Raw genomic sequence first — 16,143 nt, 5'->3', positions numbered from 1 at the left:
CGTCATACAGCTACTTGATAACACCATAGGATACGCTAAGACACCCTAGAATATAATGGTTCTGTTAAATTTCAGTATAAGCACTAGCAAACTAGTTTTTTATTTAATAACATGAATTGTATTTAAGGTAATGTTTGTTGGTGTATGTGTGGGGGGGGGGGGTGTCATCTATTTTCTTCTATGGACTATTGGTCACCATATTTTGAATGTATGACCGGGGGTCAGTCAGCCCAACACTGGACATAACAAAATTGAATGTTTGTTCATACATGACACAATTAGGTTGTTCTGAAGTTATGTAATACGGCGGTGGTCGTCATGCTTCGTTACATATCTGTGAAAACCACGTCATCTTTTTCAAAAAGTTGGAGCTACACATAGTCATCATTGATTGTCATGTTTGTTTTCTGTCGGATTCTACCCGATAATGAAATACAACTGTTTTATTTTCAAGGTAGTTAGGGGAACCCATTCACAACCTGAAAAGATCAGGGATTCTGGAGAAAAAAAATAATGTTGACTGAAACCGACGAAAAAATGTACTGATGGGCTTGACAGTAAGACAAAAAATGTTCTTTCAACAGAAGTTTTAAAAAAACTCTTATTCGAAAACAAATTAATGTTTAGACATGCTCTTGAGGAAAAATCTCTGCACATTATTGAACACAAAGTACGAAATTGACCAATGTCTCGTGCCCGCAAGATTTCAAATAGTTCACCCCTAAATAAGTAATTACGCCACTATAGCATTTAACAGTAAATAAAATAAGAAACACTAAAATTATGATTTTTAATAAATTCAATAAACTTCTAAATAACAAACAAATTTTCTACAAAGACAAAAGAAATTAGGGTAACAGAAATAATAAACTTAGAACCTCCCATCTTTTTAAACAAACTATCTGTTTAGAGAATTATTTGACAAACAATAACAATATTGAGCTCCAGGAATTAATTAGTAAGTTTTGTCTAAGTAACCATTCACTGAGAATTGAAACAGAGCGCCATGCTCAGTTGCCAGAAAACGAGTATGTTTTCTCTGTAACACAAATCAGATCGAAGAGGAACAACATTCCGTGATGTTTTGCTCTGTCTATGCCCAACATAGAAACATTCTATATACGGAAGCAATAAAAATATCCCCAAAATCAGATTTAGCTAGAGCAATAAAAATCTGTTGATTCCTTTAGGCCAATATTTGCATATCTGTTTTGAATCTAGACAACAACACTTCCTAGACATGGATGTCATCTTAAAAAATGCTATGATTTTCTGCAATTTTAATTTTTAATTGTTGCTTTTTCTGTGTGTGTGTATTTGCTTAGTTATGCCACTTTTGTTTTTTGTGTATTGTATCCATCATCATCCATTCCAATGGATGATGAGTGATAAATAAATACGAGGTTATAATTACGAGAATATCACAAACCGACGATATTGACAGACGCGTAGCTAGATGTATAATAATGTACATAATGTTGTGTAAACACCATTTCTCTCTTTACGGGAAAAAAATCAATCAATCAATGACCTTCTGTAAGTCACCAACGTACGATTAGTTCATAATGTCGATAGGGGGCGCTACCTCATGGACATGCGCACAAACATTCCACCAACAGTAGTATAACATTGAGCTTCGAAATGGGGTTATTTGGGCCAGACAAGAAAACTCCAAAAGAACAGGTATGGTTTCATTTCAGTCTTGATAAACCCACAAGCATAATGGGTGTACATTGTAGCATTCTGGTACCGGAATTCCACTTCCTGTACGGCCATACTGGCCTTGTCTTCTCATGTCAGTCCGAATGTAAACATGGTTGATGGGTTTGTTTAGACTATTTATTTACTTCTGTCATCCAACATTAATAGTGACCTTGTATTAGATCTTGCGTTTCGTCCATCGAACGAAATATACTGCTTCGAACAGATGTGCGACTGTCGTCGGTGTAAATAATGACTAGATGTCATGAGTCATTATCATACCAAGGACCACAGTAGAGGGACTGTGCATGGACTATGGAGCTAAGCTAGAGCCTCGACAGATCGATAATCCCAAATACTTGAAGTAAGAGAAAGAACGACGCTCAATAATAGGATTTAAAAGCTTTTGTTTTAAGCACTCGTAATCGACTTTTTATCACAGGACTTTGAACACAGTGATAGTTTGACATTTACGACGTTCCGACATTTTCAGTTGACATGGTGCAACCATGACCTTGTACCTAACTATTTCCGTTATCTTTTGTTATGCAGATTTGTTTTAATTACCATACTGTAACCTCTTATGTTATATTAGTGTAATAATTTTTGTAATTTGAGTTAATGAGGTGCACAGAGAAGTAAATAACTGAAACTGAACTGATTCAGAAACAGCACTCCTAGAATCGGATGAGCAATTTCATATGGTGTATGTGGTGTCATGTTTATATTTGTTTTCATTTGTAAAATACTTCATTTTAACCTGAATTAAATTTTGCTGAAATAAAAACATGTTGGGTGTTTTGTATGAAATTTATTTTGAATGTAAAAAAATATGAAACAGCTATATTCATTCCTTCATCATAAATAGCAAAATAAATTCCAAGCAAAAATATTTTACAGTACTTCGCTAATAACTGTACTCCAAGTGCACACACACTGGTGAATTTTGCGAAAGCACTCTTAAAAAAAAAAATCTAAACCAAAAACCTAAAATTTGTTATTGGTGATGTAATAAAGAAATATTATTCCAATCATAATGAATAAAAAATCACCAGATTCAGACGGAAGTCATGTTTTTCTTCAGTTGATTGTAACAGTGGCATTAGAATACTGAGCGGGATGAGTAGAGAACCTCAGCTTATCAATGCCTGCACACTTCTTTGATTATCAAGAACTAGCTCCATAATGCTCTGTCATTGGTTAAGCAATGAAACATGCTTTACTTTCCCGTAGTGGAAAGATAGTGTATTAGAATATTATATTTTCAAGAGGCTGTCACCTATCATGCAATTTAAGTATATATTTGTGCAGTTGCATTCACGTTAGTCGCGACCCACATCAGGACCAATTCGGCTTGTGCCAAAATCGCGCCCTCAAACAGGGAAAATGATACGCATATGATGATAATAATAATTGCTATATTGAAATTATATCCATTTGTTCATATGGTATTTATTACAAGTCATCGTGCACATGAACGGCAAAGAAGATTCCAAAAACAATTATTTGTATACGTTGATGTGGCATTGCAAGAAAATACCAGTCACAGCAGCACATAAATATGCGTTACTAACGACGGTTTGCATTCATTTCATTTATTACTACAGTATCCACCATATACAGCTTCACTTCCCTTCATCGTCATGTCACACTAGTATGGATCAAGACACGTTTTCTTAAATTCACCACAGAGGGCATGCTTTCACTTGTGCGCTCAGGCAGCACATGGCGAGTTTCCATCAAGATCAAAATCAAGTTTTTTTTGGCATGTGCTCGACTTGGCCTGACCGTTCACACACATGTTTCAGCACCTGCCGACTAGGTCTTGAGTCTCGTCACATGTCGAGATCTCTAATGTGAACGCCACTAGTTAGAACTGTAACACCTTTCCTTTCTCATATTTTCATGCAAAATACCTACGATAGTTATGGTTTCACTGCTTCATACATGTTCACACATTGCATGCTGAAAGCCTCCCTGGATAGCCAAGCCAATATGAATGACATATTAATGCAAGTTCTTAGCATCCTAACCTATATACCTAACCAGGTTGTTTTCATTGTTATTAGGTAGATGAATGGGCAAGGAATCTTCGGAAAGAAGGTAGAGTAATAGACAGACAAATCAGATGTAAGTCTTCACATTATTATCAATTCTTCTAAGGAGTAGACTCTTAGGAACTCAAAGGAAAGGGAAATGGTAGTAGAATATACTGTGTCCCATCAGACATACCACTTAAGTACTGGAGATACTTTTTAATATATCAAAAATTGTTATAGTAAAGTTAAAAATTATTATTACTATTATGTATATGTAGAGACAAAATATAAGTTGTAATTATTATGTTCGTTTTGAGAATTACCTACCCCCGTTTCCCACTTCAAATGATGCATTATAAGTTACTCAAGTCAGCTGACAATGTCACATGACCCATGGATGACACATTTGACGAGAAGTGTGGATTTCTGCTTGTAACAACTTTTTGTTCAGATCAATCAGATTACATAAATCCTAGGTCTGTCCCGGGTTACAAACTTAAAGGTGACAATCTTTGTGCGGCGTCCGGTTTGATATGGCACTCATAACGATGTACACAGCATGTGTAAAATACATGGTTTACAAGCAATTCGATCATGTGCCACGCAACATTCACCGCCCTTTAATTTATGACAGTTTTTTGTACTCATTTGTGTCCGTAATTATAATAAATGTGTTTATGGGATAGCTTAGGGCTATAATAATAATAATAGCACAAGGGAAATGTAAGTCGTTTGATTTGAGAGGGAGGGGGTAATTTCATCTTACATGTATCAAAATCCCATTAAGAATTATGCATCAAAATATTGTTTGAGGCACGGTTACTAAAAAAGACGGTTAGGAAACGAACCATGTTCTTTTCATTGGATGCGTGTCGCAGGTAAACATTTGAAACAAAAGGCGTACTAATCTGTGATAAATCATTAACATAAAATGTAGACAGGAAATCACGCAAACATGACGTAATTTTTCCCAGAGTTCATTGCAACCAACAACTGCACGCCATTTTATTGTCTCTGTCGATACTTTAAAGTATAAGTTGTTCCAGTGAATCCTGACAAAACCTGTCGCTCGGTTTAAATTCAATACATATTTGCCTTGGTTATATGGCATTTTCATTTCTAAATAACAAGATCGACAGAAAACTGAAATAAAAAAACCAACAAAACATGATCAGAAAAAAAGACGTCAAAGAAACCATACAAGTGTTTATATTTCAGCCAGGCGAAAGTTTTAATGAGAAGCCATAATACCACGTACATTTTGTTGGAAATAAACAAAATATGCGATAAGATAACTGAAATGACCCACCCATGCTCTACAAAATGCATGTAAGCTGGCCAAATATGCAACAACAGGCAGTTCCAATGAAATTAAGAACGGTTAAAGAGGGTTTGATAAAATTGATTTGGCGAAGAGACTGCCAGAAAGTTGTACCGATAGTTCAATGTGTTCAAAAATTGTAGCGTTGACTAAAACCGCATTTAACGGCACGCTGAATATTGCAACATGAATAATTTGCCAGAAAACTGAAACAAGGACAGACAAGAACAATTAAACAGGCATTTTATGAAACTGGCGGAAAATGTTGAATACATTTTCAACAATTTCTACGACTTTAAACAAAATGGCTGATACAGTGACGCGAAAGCAAAATGATAAAATTTACTCTAATAAGCCCCCAAATCGCACACAACCTTCATAAGTACGCACAGTAGTATACTAAAAATTTTAAAATAGTGACTTAGGGGTTAGAATTGTTGTCACTTTTTCTACCGGGACCCAAGCTCACTCTCATGACAAGAGTGAAAACGATAAATCAACGTTTCTCGATTTTGAATGTTTTCACAGTCACAAAGAGTACTCATCCGAAATGTACGTGTGGTTCTTCGTAGAGCTTGTGCACTAAACGTGGATATTTTATTGAAAGCTTAAAATTTCAAATTCCCGGAACATCAAGTGATCGACACAAAAATGAAACAAAATGGTGGGCCTTGAAATCTCTGAGGGATTAGGCAGATTCACACCTTTTAACAATAGCGTTTCCTAACCGTCTTTTTTAGTAACCGTGTTTGAGGAGAATGACGACTTTTGCATTTGTGAGATGCAATATGTTTGAATTGGAGATAAACAGAGAATCCCAAGACAAAAGAATGATAGCCGTTTCTAGACCTGGGATAAAAGGACTGTGGACAGACCATTCTCTAAGGGGACATCTATGATCACAGAATAGCCAATCAAATATAATACTGATACACATCACAGAACACCCCTTCCATCATTTATTTTTAGAGTTTGTACATTTCAAAATTTCGTATTAAGGAACTATCATTGGAAAGAGTTCCTTTTGCAGCTTTAACCTTAACTCTAACCCTCACCTCAGCCCCCCTCCAATTCAATTGCACATATCCCCCTAGATAACTAACTAACTCTAGATAGGAGTCCTTAGGAGGGGCATATACAATTATATTGAGGAGCACTGGATAGGAGGGGTAGGATTTGAATTAGAGTTAGGGGTGCAAAAGATATTCTTTCCCTTTCATTGGGGGGGGTGTCAGCAACATAGTTAACATTTTTTGATGTTCTTTACTAGTCTTGAATGAAAAGTCTACCACTCTGTGGTATTTATTGTGAAATAATCTGTGTAATATGACTATTTACAGCCATTCAAAGAGAACAAGACAAAGTCAAGAGACAAATAAAACAGCATGCAAAGAAGAATGAAAGAGATGTATGTTTAGTGTTAGCCAAGGAATTAGTGCATTCAAGAAAAGCTGTCAGTAGAATGTATGCAGCTAAAGCTCAAATGAATTCAGTCTCCATGCAGATGAAGAACCAATTAGGTAAACAGTGATAAGTAATAATGTTTTGACATGTGCGCCTAATCATCCATGTGTGTGTGTGCAAGCATCTCCTCCACCTGTATCTTCGACAAGTCTGGACCAATTTCATTCAAACTTCACACATATTTCATGAATCTTGGAATATGTCTATTAGTTTCATGATCCGATTCATGATGGCCAAATGGTGGCCATTTTTATACTAAAAATTCCTCAAAGCCAAGCATTTCTGGATCTCAGTTGTGTATGAATAAATTTCCTTCAAATTTCCTACAAACTTTGGACATTATGGGATCTTGATGCATGTCGTCAAATTCAAAATAGCTGACTTGTGGTCAATTTGTTTCAGAGAATGCTGTTCCAGAGCCATATCGCTGACATGCCTTGATTAATAATGTTTAAACTCTATATATACATTATACATACACCTGCACATGTACCCATTTGGGTGACACCTGCACATGTATCCATTTGGGTGACACCTGCACATGCACCCATTTGGGTGACACCTGCACATGTACCCATTTGAGTGACACCTGCACATGTACCCATTTGGGTGACACCTGCACATGTATCCATTTGGGTGACACCTGCACATGTACCCATTTGGGTGACACCTGCACATGTACCCATTTGGGTGACACCTGCACATGTATCCATTTGGGTGACACCTGCACATGTATCCATTTGGGTGACACCTGCACATGTACCCATTTGGGTGACACCTGCACATGTATCCATTTGGGCGACACCTGCACATGTATCCATTTGGGCGACACCTGCACATGTATCCATTTGGGCGACACCTGCACATGTATCCATTTGGGTGACACCTGCACATGTACCCATTTGAGAGACACCTGCACATGTACCCATTTGAGAGACACTTGTACATGTACCCATTTGAGTGACACCTGCACATGTACCCATTTGAGTGACACCTGCACATGTACCCATTTGAGTGACACCTGCACATGTACCCATTTGAGTGACGCCTGCACATGTACCCATTTGGGTGACACCTGCACATATACCCATTTGGGTGACACCTGTACATGTACCCATTTGAGTGACACCTGCACATGTACCCATTTGAGTGACACCTGCACATGTACCCATTTGAGTGACACCTGCACATGTACCCATTTGAGTGACACCTGCACATGTACCCATTTGAGTGACACCTGCACATGTACCCATTTGAGTGACACCTGCACATGTACCCATTTGAGTGACACCTGCACCCATTTGAGTGACACCTGCACCCGTACCCATTTGAGTGACACCTGCACATGTACCCATTTGAGTGACACCTGCACATGTACCCATTTGGGTGACACCTGCACATGTACCCATTTGGGTGACACCTGCACATAGACCCATTTGGGTGACACCTGCACATAGACCCATTTGGGTGACACCTGCACATAGACCCATTTGGGTGACACCTGTACATGTACCCATTTGGGTGACACCTGCACATGTACCCATTTGAGTGACACCTGCACCCATTTGAGTGACACCTGCACATGTACCCATTTGAGTGACACCTGCACATGTACCCATTTGAGTGACACCTGCACATGTACCCATTTGAGTGACACCTGCACATGTACCCATTTGGGTGACACCTGCACATGTACCCATTTGGGTGACACCTGCACATAGACCCATTTGGGTGACACCTGCACATAGACCCATTTGGGTGACACCTGCACATAGACCCATTTGGGTGACACCTGCACATGTACCCATTTGGGTGACACCTGCACATGTACCCATTTGGGTGACACCTGCACATAGACCCATTTGGGTGACACCTGCACATAGACCCATTTGGGTGACACCTGCACATAGACCCATTTGGGTGACACCTGTACATGTACCCATTTGGGTGACACCTGCACATGTACCCATTTGGGTGACACCTGCACATGTACCCATTTGAGTGACACCTGCACATGTACCCATTTGAGTGACACCTGCACCCATTTGAGTGACACCTGCACATGTACCCATTTGGGTGACACCTGCACATGTACCCATTTGGGTGGCACCTGCACATAGACCCATTTGGGTGACACCTGCACATAGACCCATTTGGGTGACACCTGCACATAGACCCATTTGGGTGACACCTGCACATGTACCCATTTGAGTGACACCTGCACATGTACCCATTTGAGTGACACCTGCACATGTACGCATTTGGGTGACACCTGCACATGTACCCATTTGGGTGACACCTGCACATAGACCCATTTGGGTGACACCTGCACATGTACCCATTTGAGTGACACCTGCACATGTACCCATTTGAGTGACACCTGCACATGTACCCATTTTGGTGACACCTGCACATGTACCCATTTGGGTGACACCTGCACATGTACCCATTTGGGTGACACATGCACATGTACCCATTTGAGTGACACCTGCACATGTACCCATTTGAGTGACACCTGCACATAGACCCAATTGGGTGACACCTGCACATAGACCCATTTGGGTGACACCTGCACATAGACCCATTTGGGTGACACCTGCACATATACCATTTGGGCGACACCTGCACATGTACCCATTTGGGCGACACATGCCAAACATTGTTTTTATATGATTGTTTACAGCAATAGTAAAGATGAGTGGATCAATACAAAAAAGCACAGAGGTGATGAAAGCAATGCAGTCACTCGTCAGATTACCTGAAATCAGCGCTAATATGATGGAAATGTCAAAAGAAATGATGAAGGTATTGATTAATTTGAGATTTTAGAGTCATGAATTTCATATCCTGTTTATCCCATAAATTTGTTAAAATTTTTAAAGACACAAAGTAATGCAGAAATAAAGGTGTATTCAAAACTCTGTGAAATTTATGTTCCTTTTCCAAAAATGGCTGCTTTTCATGTACATCGATAACCATAACTTTACTCTCACAAGAAGGGAATATTTTTTTTGAACCCATGTACATGTCTATATATATATATATTGATTGGTTCAAGGATTCATTGACAATATGAAATATTTGAAATGGTATAATTTCATAAAGATATATACACTAAATGGTTTTTAGAAGCATCTATTATTTGTAAGGGTATTTCTCTATACCAAAGGGACATTCTTTACTCTGTTTGTATGATTGATTTTGCTTTACCAGATGTGCAATTTCCAAAACATCAACCAACAACACCTTGGTAGTCATGTGATGCGCATTTTAGTCTGTTGTATGTCATGCTGCAGTATTGGCATTCTGCCACATGAGGGCGCTGTACGTAATTGCCTGTATTTTCATGGTCATGTGACTTCTCTGTTACATTACAGGCTGGTATTATAGAAGAAATGATGGATGATGTTTTTGAGAATATGGAAGATGAAGATGATTTGGAGGAGGCTGCTGGAGAAGAAGTTGATAAAATACTATTTGAACTGACAGCAGGTAGGCTTTCACGTATCTCATCTCCAATTTATAGCAGAATATTAATGGTTGTTTTAAATCTAGTTTTAAATCCCACTCAGTGGCATACATAAGGCAGCCATCCTGACACTAATATTATATTTGTATGCGATAAATAGAGGTTACAAATCACAAACAAACGAACTCTGCCACTTGTCCAAAAATTGTATTGTTCAATATATTTTGTAACTATTTTCAAATATTTGATGCATTATTGGCAAGAAATTAGGAATAACCTGCCTTACTTCTATGAATAATATTAAGGATAACTTGGTGAAGATCTCATGAAAAGCAAATTTACAAACGTCTGAAAACACTTCTGTCCTGTGTGTGTCAATCAAACGTAATTCTACCCAATAGAATTAAAGAACTTAGTGGGTGCTTAGAAACATGTTATTGCATAAACAAAAATGAACGAGATTATTGCCACGTTCAAAAATGCAAAAAACACATATTACATGCTTTGCGAATATACAAGGATGCTACCAAACAATCTGAGTTGAACACAAAGCAGTTCTTTCACCGACTTACTAATTTGCTTTAGGGTTGCTAGAAAGGTTTCTTTTGCGGTTTTGGTATCATATCATAGTTTGTGTGGCTTCAATTCACATGTTCTTCAATGCATATCTCGCCCATACTTATATACCTATAAATAAGCTCTCACAAAACTACATCCTGTAAAAAGAAATTAAATTTTTCATAATGAACAATCTTTTTCGTCATTTTCAATCGAAGATTATTTGTTAGATATCTGTGTCAAATATTGCTCTTTTCATTGTGATTGTAACAAGTGAAATAGTTCGTATTCGCTCTCAAATTCCTAACTATCATATTGTGATAAAAATGTTGACTCTTGAGTGATACTGAAGTGAATACAAAATAATAGAAAACCCATGCTTAATTGTGATCCTCCAAGTGTATATAGCAAACATTCTATTGAGAGTCCTCCAAATGAGTAGCATCAATTCTTGCCAATGGCTTGTATGAGGATTAAGCATACCATATTACATCACCTCTGTATATCTATTGTCAAGTACACACATCATCAGGACTTTGCAGTTCAGAGGGCATCTATTTTAAAGGCCACAATTTATTAAATTGCCTTGGCCTTGTAGAAATAACATAGGCACTAGAAAAAGACACAGCAAAACATATTGGGCATCAAGGCAATGGCCTGTGATGTCTCTGTGAAGTTCACTTCCTGATGAAATGATGTTCTAATAATATTGATTATAATAAAACAATTATAATTATATTCATAGGTGCTCTAGGTAAGGCTCCCAGTGCTGTGGAAGATGAATTACCAACACCAGGTGGTGCGTCGGCCATGCCGGAAAGTGATGAAGAGGAAGAAATAGAAGAAATGCAAGCCAGACTAGAAGCACTTAGAAGTTAATACTTGAAGAAAACAGACTTACATGAAAATGTATATAGACACATAGAAGTGAATACAGGGATGCAGTATGTTCCATATCAATGGCATCATCATCATTGTTGTCACTGATGTGGTTGTCATCAACATTATTAAACTAGAAACACTTGATGATCAGAAACTATTAATTTACTTGTAATATAATATTTATATATTACTTACAAATTTCCCTTCCTATACATGCATGTATTACACTGATGGCATAGGGATAGTATTGAGACATCCACCATTACAATTAAGGATTATCATATCTAACATTATTTTTTTATCTCAAAAGTATTCATTTTAATTTTTGCAGGTTTAATAATCCCTGTGCCTATTTTCTGTATGTACTTTTGTGAGTTATGGATCTTGTAAAGTAGATACAAGTGAAAACAGCCAGCTGTCAATGGTTAGAGATACAATTTGTGATCCAATATGGCCGCTTGGCTGCCATTCTAATGGATGACTTATTCATTATGGCCACTTTGCTGTCATTCTAATGAATGACTTACAATGTATCCATTATGGCCACTTTGCTGCCATTCTAATGGATGACTTATCCATTATGGCCACTTTGCTGCCATTCTAATGAATGACTTATCCATTATGGCCACTTTGCTGCCATTCTAATGAATGACTTGTCTACATTTGGTTTTATATTTCTGTATCCTGTACTGTCATCAAGCCTATCCCTTAGACAGGGTCAAGTGGTGGTTTGTTAGGTGAAATCTGTTTCTTTTGACACAATCTGTGCTGTGTACATACCTACTTAGTCTTCACCTCATAGTTTTACTTTATGTCTGTATCTTGTATATTTGTGGAGATTTATATCATGCACATCAAGATTTCTAAGGGTTTTTTTTCATAGTTAAAATAGATCTTATATTATTATGTTTTTGCAATGAACATTTGGTGACAAGATTAGGTGAATCTAATTAATCTCAGATTGAATAGCACAAATTGCTACCTTTGATCTAATCTTATAGCTTAGCAATTCACACCAGGTCTGACTGAAAAAGGAAATTGTACAAATATATATTATTTTTTTTATTATAATAATTACATTGGCAAAATTCAAAATAATATTATTAGTTTGTACATGTACTTCTCTTAGACTAATGTTTACCATTTTGAGTCGAATCTGACAATCCCATTTTAAGCCAAATTTTTTGAGTTTGTTTTGAAGGAGATTTAGTATGCGACTTTATCATCATTCAGTTTTTAATGTCAGTCCTACTAACTTTGGTTGCTTAATTTCTAGGTCCTTGAATAGAAAACCCTCGCTCCAGTCTATTATAACTTTTATCTTGTACACACTCTAAAGAAAAAACAAATTAAATAATTTTGTTGTAAATAGAAAAAGTTTGAAATATGAATAAACAATATGTTTGGAGTTGTACTAGTCAATATTATTATGCATATAATGTAAAGGTATGTTTTTCAGGATTCCTATCAGTCTGTATAGAGTGTGTATACTTATAAGCTCATATATGTATTTACTGTGTTTCTGTACAATGTGGTTTATAACACACAGCAAAGTATATCGAAGTGCTTATATTTGAGAGTTCACATGTAACTACAAATGTAGTTCATTAAAGAGAAAATCGGGTACAACTGATGTGTATTGTGCCCGGCAGGAACTAACTATTAGTCCACCCATAGAGGTAACCTGCTAGTATTAGTAAGTCCACTCGTAGGCTCATAGGGTGTGTGTAATGCCCTTCAGAAATATAATTAAGTCCGCCCATATTGGGCTCATATTGCACTCATGGTCCTGATAGAAGTATTGGTAGGTCAGTTATAGAGGTCGAATATGGCACTCGCGAATCTGCTAGTAGCATTGGTAAGTCTGCCACAGAGGCCGCATATGGCACTCGCTAATCCGCTAGTAGCATTGGTGAGTCTGCCACAGAGGCCGCATATGGCCCTCGCTAATCCGCTAGTAGAATTGGTAAGTCTGCCACAGAGGGCGCATATGGCCCTCGCTAATCTGCTAGTAGCATTGGTAAGTCTGCCACAGAGGACGCATATGGCACTCGCTAATCTGCCAGTAGCATTGGTAAGTCTGCCACAGAGGGCGCATATGGCCCTCGCTAATCTGCTAGTAGCATTGGTAAGTCTGCCACAGAGGATGCATATGGCCCTCGCTAATCTGCTAGTAGCATTGGTAATTCCACCACAGGGCTATATTGCATTTGCAAATCTGCTCGTACAGGTAGTATTGGTAAGACTACCATAGAGGGCGCATATTGTACTGACAAATCTGCTAGTAGTATTGGTAAGTGTACCATAGAGGGCGCATATTGCACTCACAAATCTGCTAGTGCTATTAAGCTCTGCAATTCTGATTAGTAGAGAAAATCAAAATGCAGTTGTTCTGAATGTAACACATTATTTTCTTAGCCAATTGACCTCTGACCTAAGCAACTGTTGTATATGATCAAATGTTTTTCAAAAATAAAAAATGACCACCAAAACTTGTTTGCACCAATTTTGGTTGAAACATAGTTTTACAATCCCAGTAATTTGAAATTTGCTGTTCATTGTACTACAGCCAAATGTTGTGTGTACTTGCGTCTTGAGAGTTTTATGTTAGTATTGGCAACTTTAATTGTCATGCTTCTGAAAGAAAAAATGACCCAACATCTAATACAGTTGGCATCTGTTAAATTCTGTATTTATTTTCTGCAAATTGTCATAAGAATTGATTGGAATGTCAAGAAAGTTGCTTTGGAAGTCGTAAAACTGGTTGGCAACATAAAATTGTTGGCTGGAAGGCAAAGAATTGTTAGGCAAAACATAAAACATTGGTTGAAAAATCAAAAAGTTGATTGTACAGTCATGAGAGTTTGTTGGACAGTCAAACAATAATGGGAGAGTCAGAAAGTCAAAATGTTGGTTAGACTGTCGTAATGTCTGAAATGTTGTATCAGCTCACTGGAATATCTAAATAGTTAAGGGTGAGTCAGCAAATTTGGCTGAATAGTAAAACTAGACAATCATAAAAGATGATTATACCATTCTATCATTTGGATAAAAGCTTGCTGGAAAGTAAGAAATGTTGGTTGGAAACTCATAAATGTTGGCTGGAATGTTGTAGAAGTTGGTAAGAAAATACTGAAGTTGAGTGGAAAATCTAGAAAGTTGTGAAAGCTTGCTGGAATGTGATACAATTTGGCTGTAAAGTTGTAATAGATAAGTGGAAATCGAAAATGTTGGTTGGGAAAAACAAAAAAAGTGACCCTGAAAGTCATAAAGTTAGCTGGAAAGTTTGGTAAAAAGTTCTAAAAGTTAACCAGAAAGTAGACAAAAATGCATAAACATACAGACAGTACTTTTTTTTCAACTTTTTTTTCAACAGAGCTTATATCAGTGATTGTCTGTCATCATCCTACAAGGCCAATTGCTTTGATACTTGGTGTATATGTACCCTGGGTAGACCTTTCTTAGATTTGTTCATTTCGTAATGATATTTTAAATTCTTGGGAGAAAAGATATTTTTGATTTCTTGTTAAAAACCACAAGTCTGATTGCTTTGATAATACACATATAGGTACTACAGATGGACCCCTTTCAGATTTGTTCATTTCATGATGATATCTTCAATTCTCTAATTTTGATGAATATTTTTGGTAAAAAGTGATATTTTTGACTTTTTGTTGAAAACTGCTTGTTTGACTTTCCATCCAAATGATTTTACTTTCTACCCATCTTTTTTAGCTCCGCTGTCGACTTTGTCGAGCGGAGCTTATCATATGAGTGATTGTCCGCCGTCGTCGTCGTCCGTGTCAATGTTTTACTTTTTCGACTTCTTCTTGAAAACTACAAGCCTGAATGCTTTGATACTTGGTGTATATGTACCTTGGGTAGACCTCTCTTAGGTTTGTTCATTTCATGTTGATATCTTCATTTTTCTAATTTTGGTGAATATTTTTGTCATTTTTGGTAAAAAGTGATATTTTCGAGTTCTTGTTAAAAACCGCAACTGCAATTGCTTTGATATTACATATATAGGTACTACATGTGGACCTCTCTCAGATTTGTTCATTTCGTGATGATATCTTCAATTCTCTAATTTTGGTGAATATTTTTGTCATTTTTGGTAAAAAGTGATATTTTCGACTTCTTGTTAAAAACCGCAAGTTCGATTGCTTTGATATTATATATATAGATACTACATGTAGACCTTTCTCAGATTTGTTCATTTTGTGATGATATCTTCAGTTCTCTAATTTGCATTGCTAACAGCGGAGCTATCTCAGCCAATAGGCTGCTTGTTCAACTTTCCATTCAACCCTTACTTCTAATCACTTTATCAACTTTCCATTCAACCCTTACTTCTAATCACTTTATCAACTTTCCATTCAACCCTTACTTCTAATCACTTTATCAACTTTCCATTCAACCCTTACTTCTAATCACTTTATCAACTTTCCATTCAACCCTTACCTCTAATCACTTTATCAACTTTCCATTCAACCCTTACCTCTAATCACTTTATCAACTTTCCATTCAACCCTTACTTCTAATCACTTTATCAACTTTCCATTCAACCCTTACTTCTAATCACTTTATCAACTTTCCATTCAACCCTTACTTCTAATCACTTTATCAACTTTCCATTCAACCCTTACTTCTAATCACTTTATCAACTTTCCATTCAACTGTTACTTCTAATCACTTTATCAACTTTC

General features: G+C 37.1%; 1 protein-coding gene across 1 annotated transcript; it reads left to right on the top strand.

Annotated features, from left to right (window-relative positions):
* The first annotated feature begins 1,579 nt into the window (after positions 1 to 1,579).
* LOC146737842 (charged multivesicular body protein 3-like) lies at positions 1,580 to 11,686 on the top strand. The gene is made up of 6 exons (XM_085504703.1): positions 1,580 to 1,683; positions 3,771 to 3,831; positions 6,402 to 6,581; positions 9,209 to 9,330; positions 9,903 to 10,017; positions 11,298 to 11,686. The coding sequence occupies exons 1-6, from the start codon at positions 1,642 to 1,644 to the stop codon at positions 11,429 to 11,431; spliced, it is 654 nt and encodes a 217-aa protein (XP_085360829.1). The 5' UTR covers positions 1,580 to 1,641; the 3' UTR covers positions 11,432 to 11,686.
* Positions 11,687 to 16,143: the final 4,457 nt, after the last annotated feature.

This window comes from Saccoglossus kowalevskii, chromosome 10, assembly GCF_978046115.1.
Source record: "Saccoglossus kowalevskii chromosome 10, keSacKowa6.1, whole genome shotgun sequence".
Lineage (NCBI taxonomy): Eukaryota > Metazoa > Hemichordata > Enteropneusta > Harrimaniidae > Saccoglossus > Saccoglossus kowalevskii.
Note: the sequence above shows the minus strand (reverse complement) of the source record. Positions and strands in the feature narration are given on the sequence as shown.

Bases quoted from the DNA above. Each gene is read 5' to 3' on its own strand.
- LOC146737842 (XM_085504703.1), top strand. From the start codon at position 1,642: ATGGGGTTATTTGGGCCAGACAAGAAAACTCCAAAAGAACAG. The intron at 6,582-9,208 runs GTAAACAGTGAT...GATTGTTTACAG, and splicing joins GCAGATGAAGAACCAATTAG to CAATAGTAAAGATGAGTGGA. The intron at 10,018-11,297 runs GTAGGCTTTCAC...TTATATTCATAG, and splicing joins ACTATTTGAACTGACAGCAG to GTGCTCTAGGTAAGGCTCCC.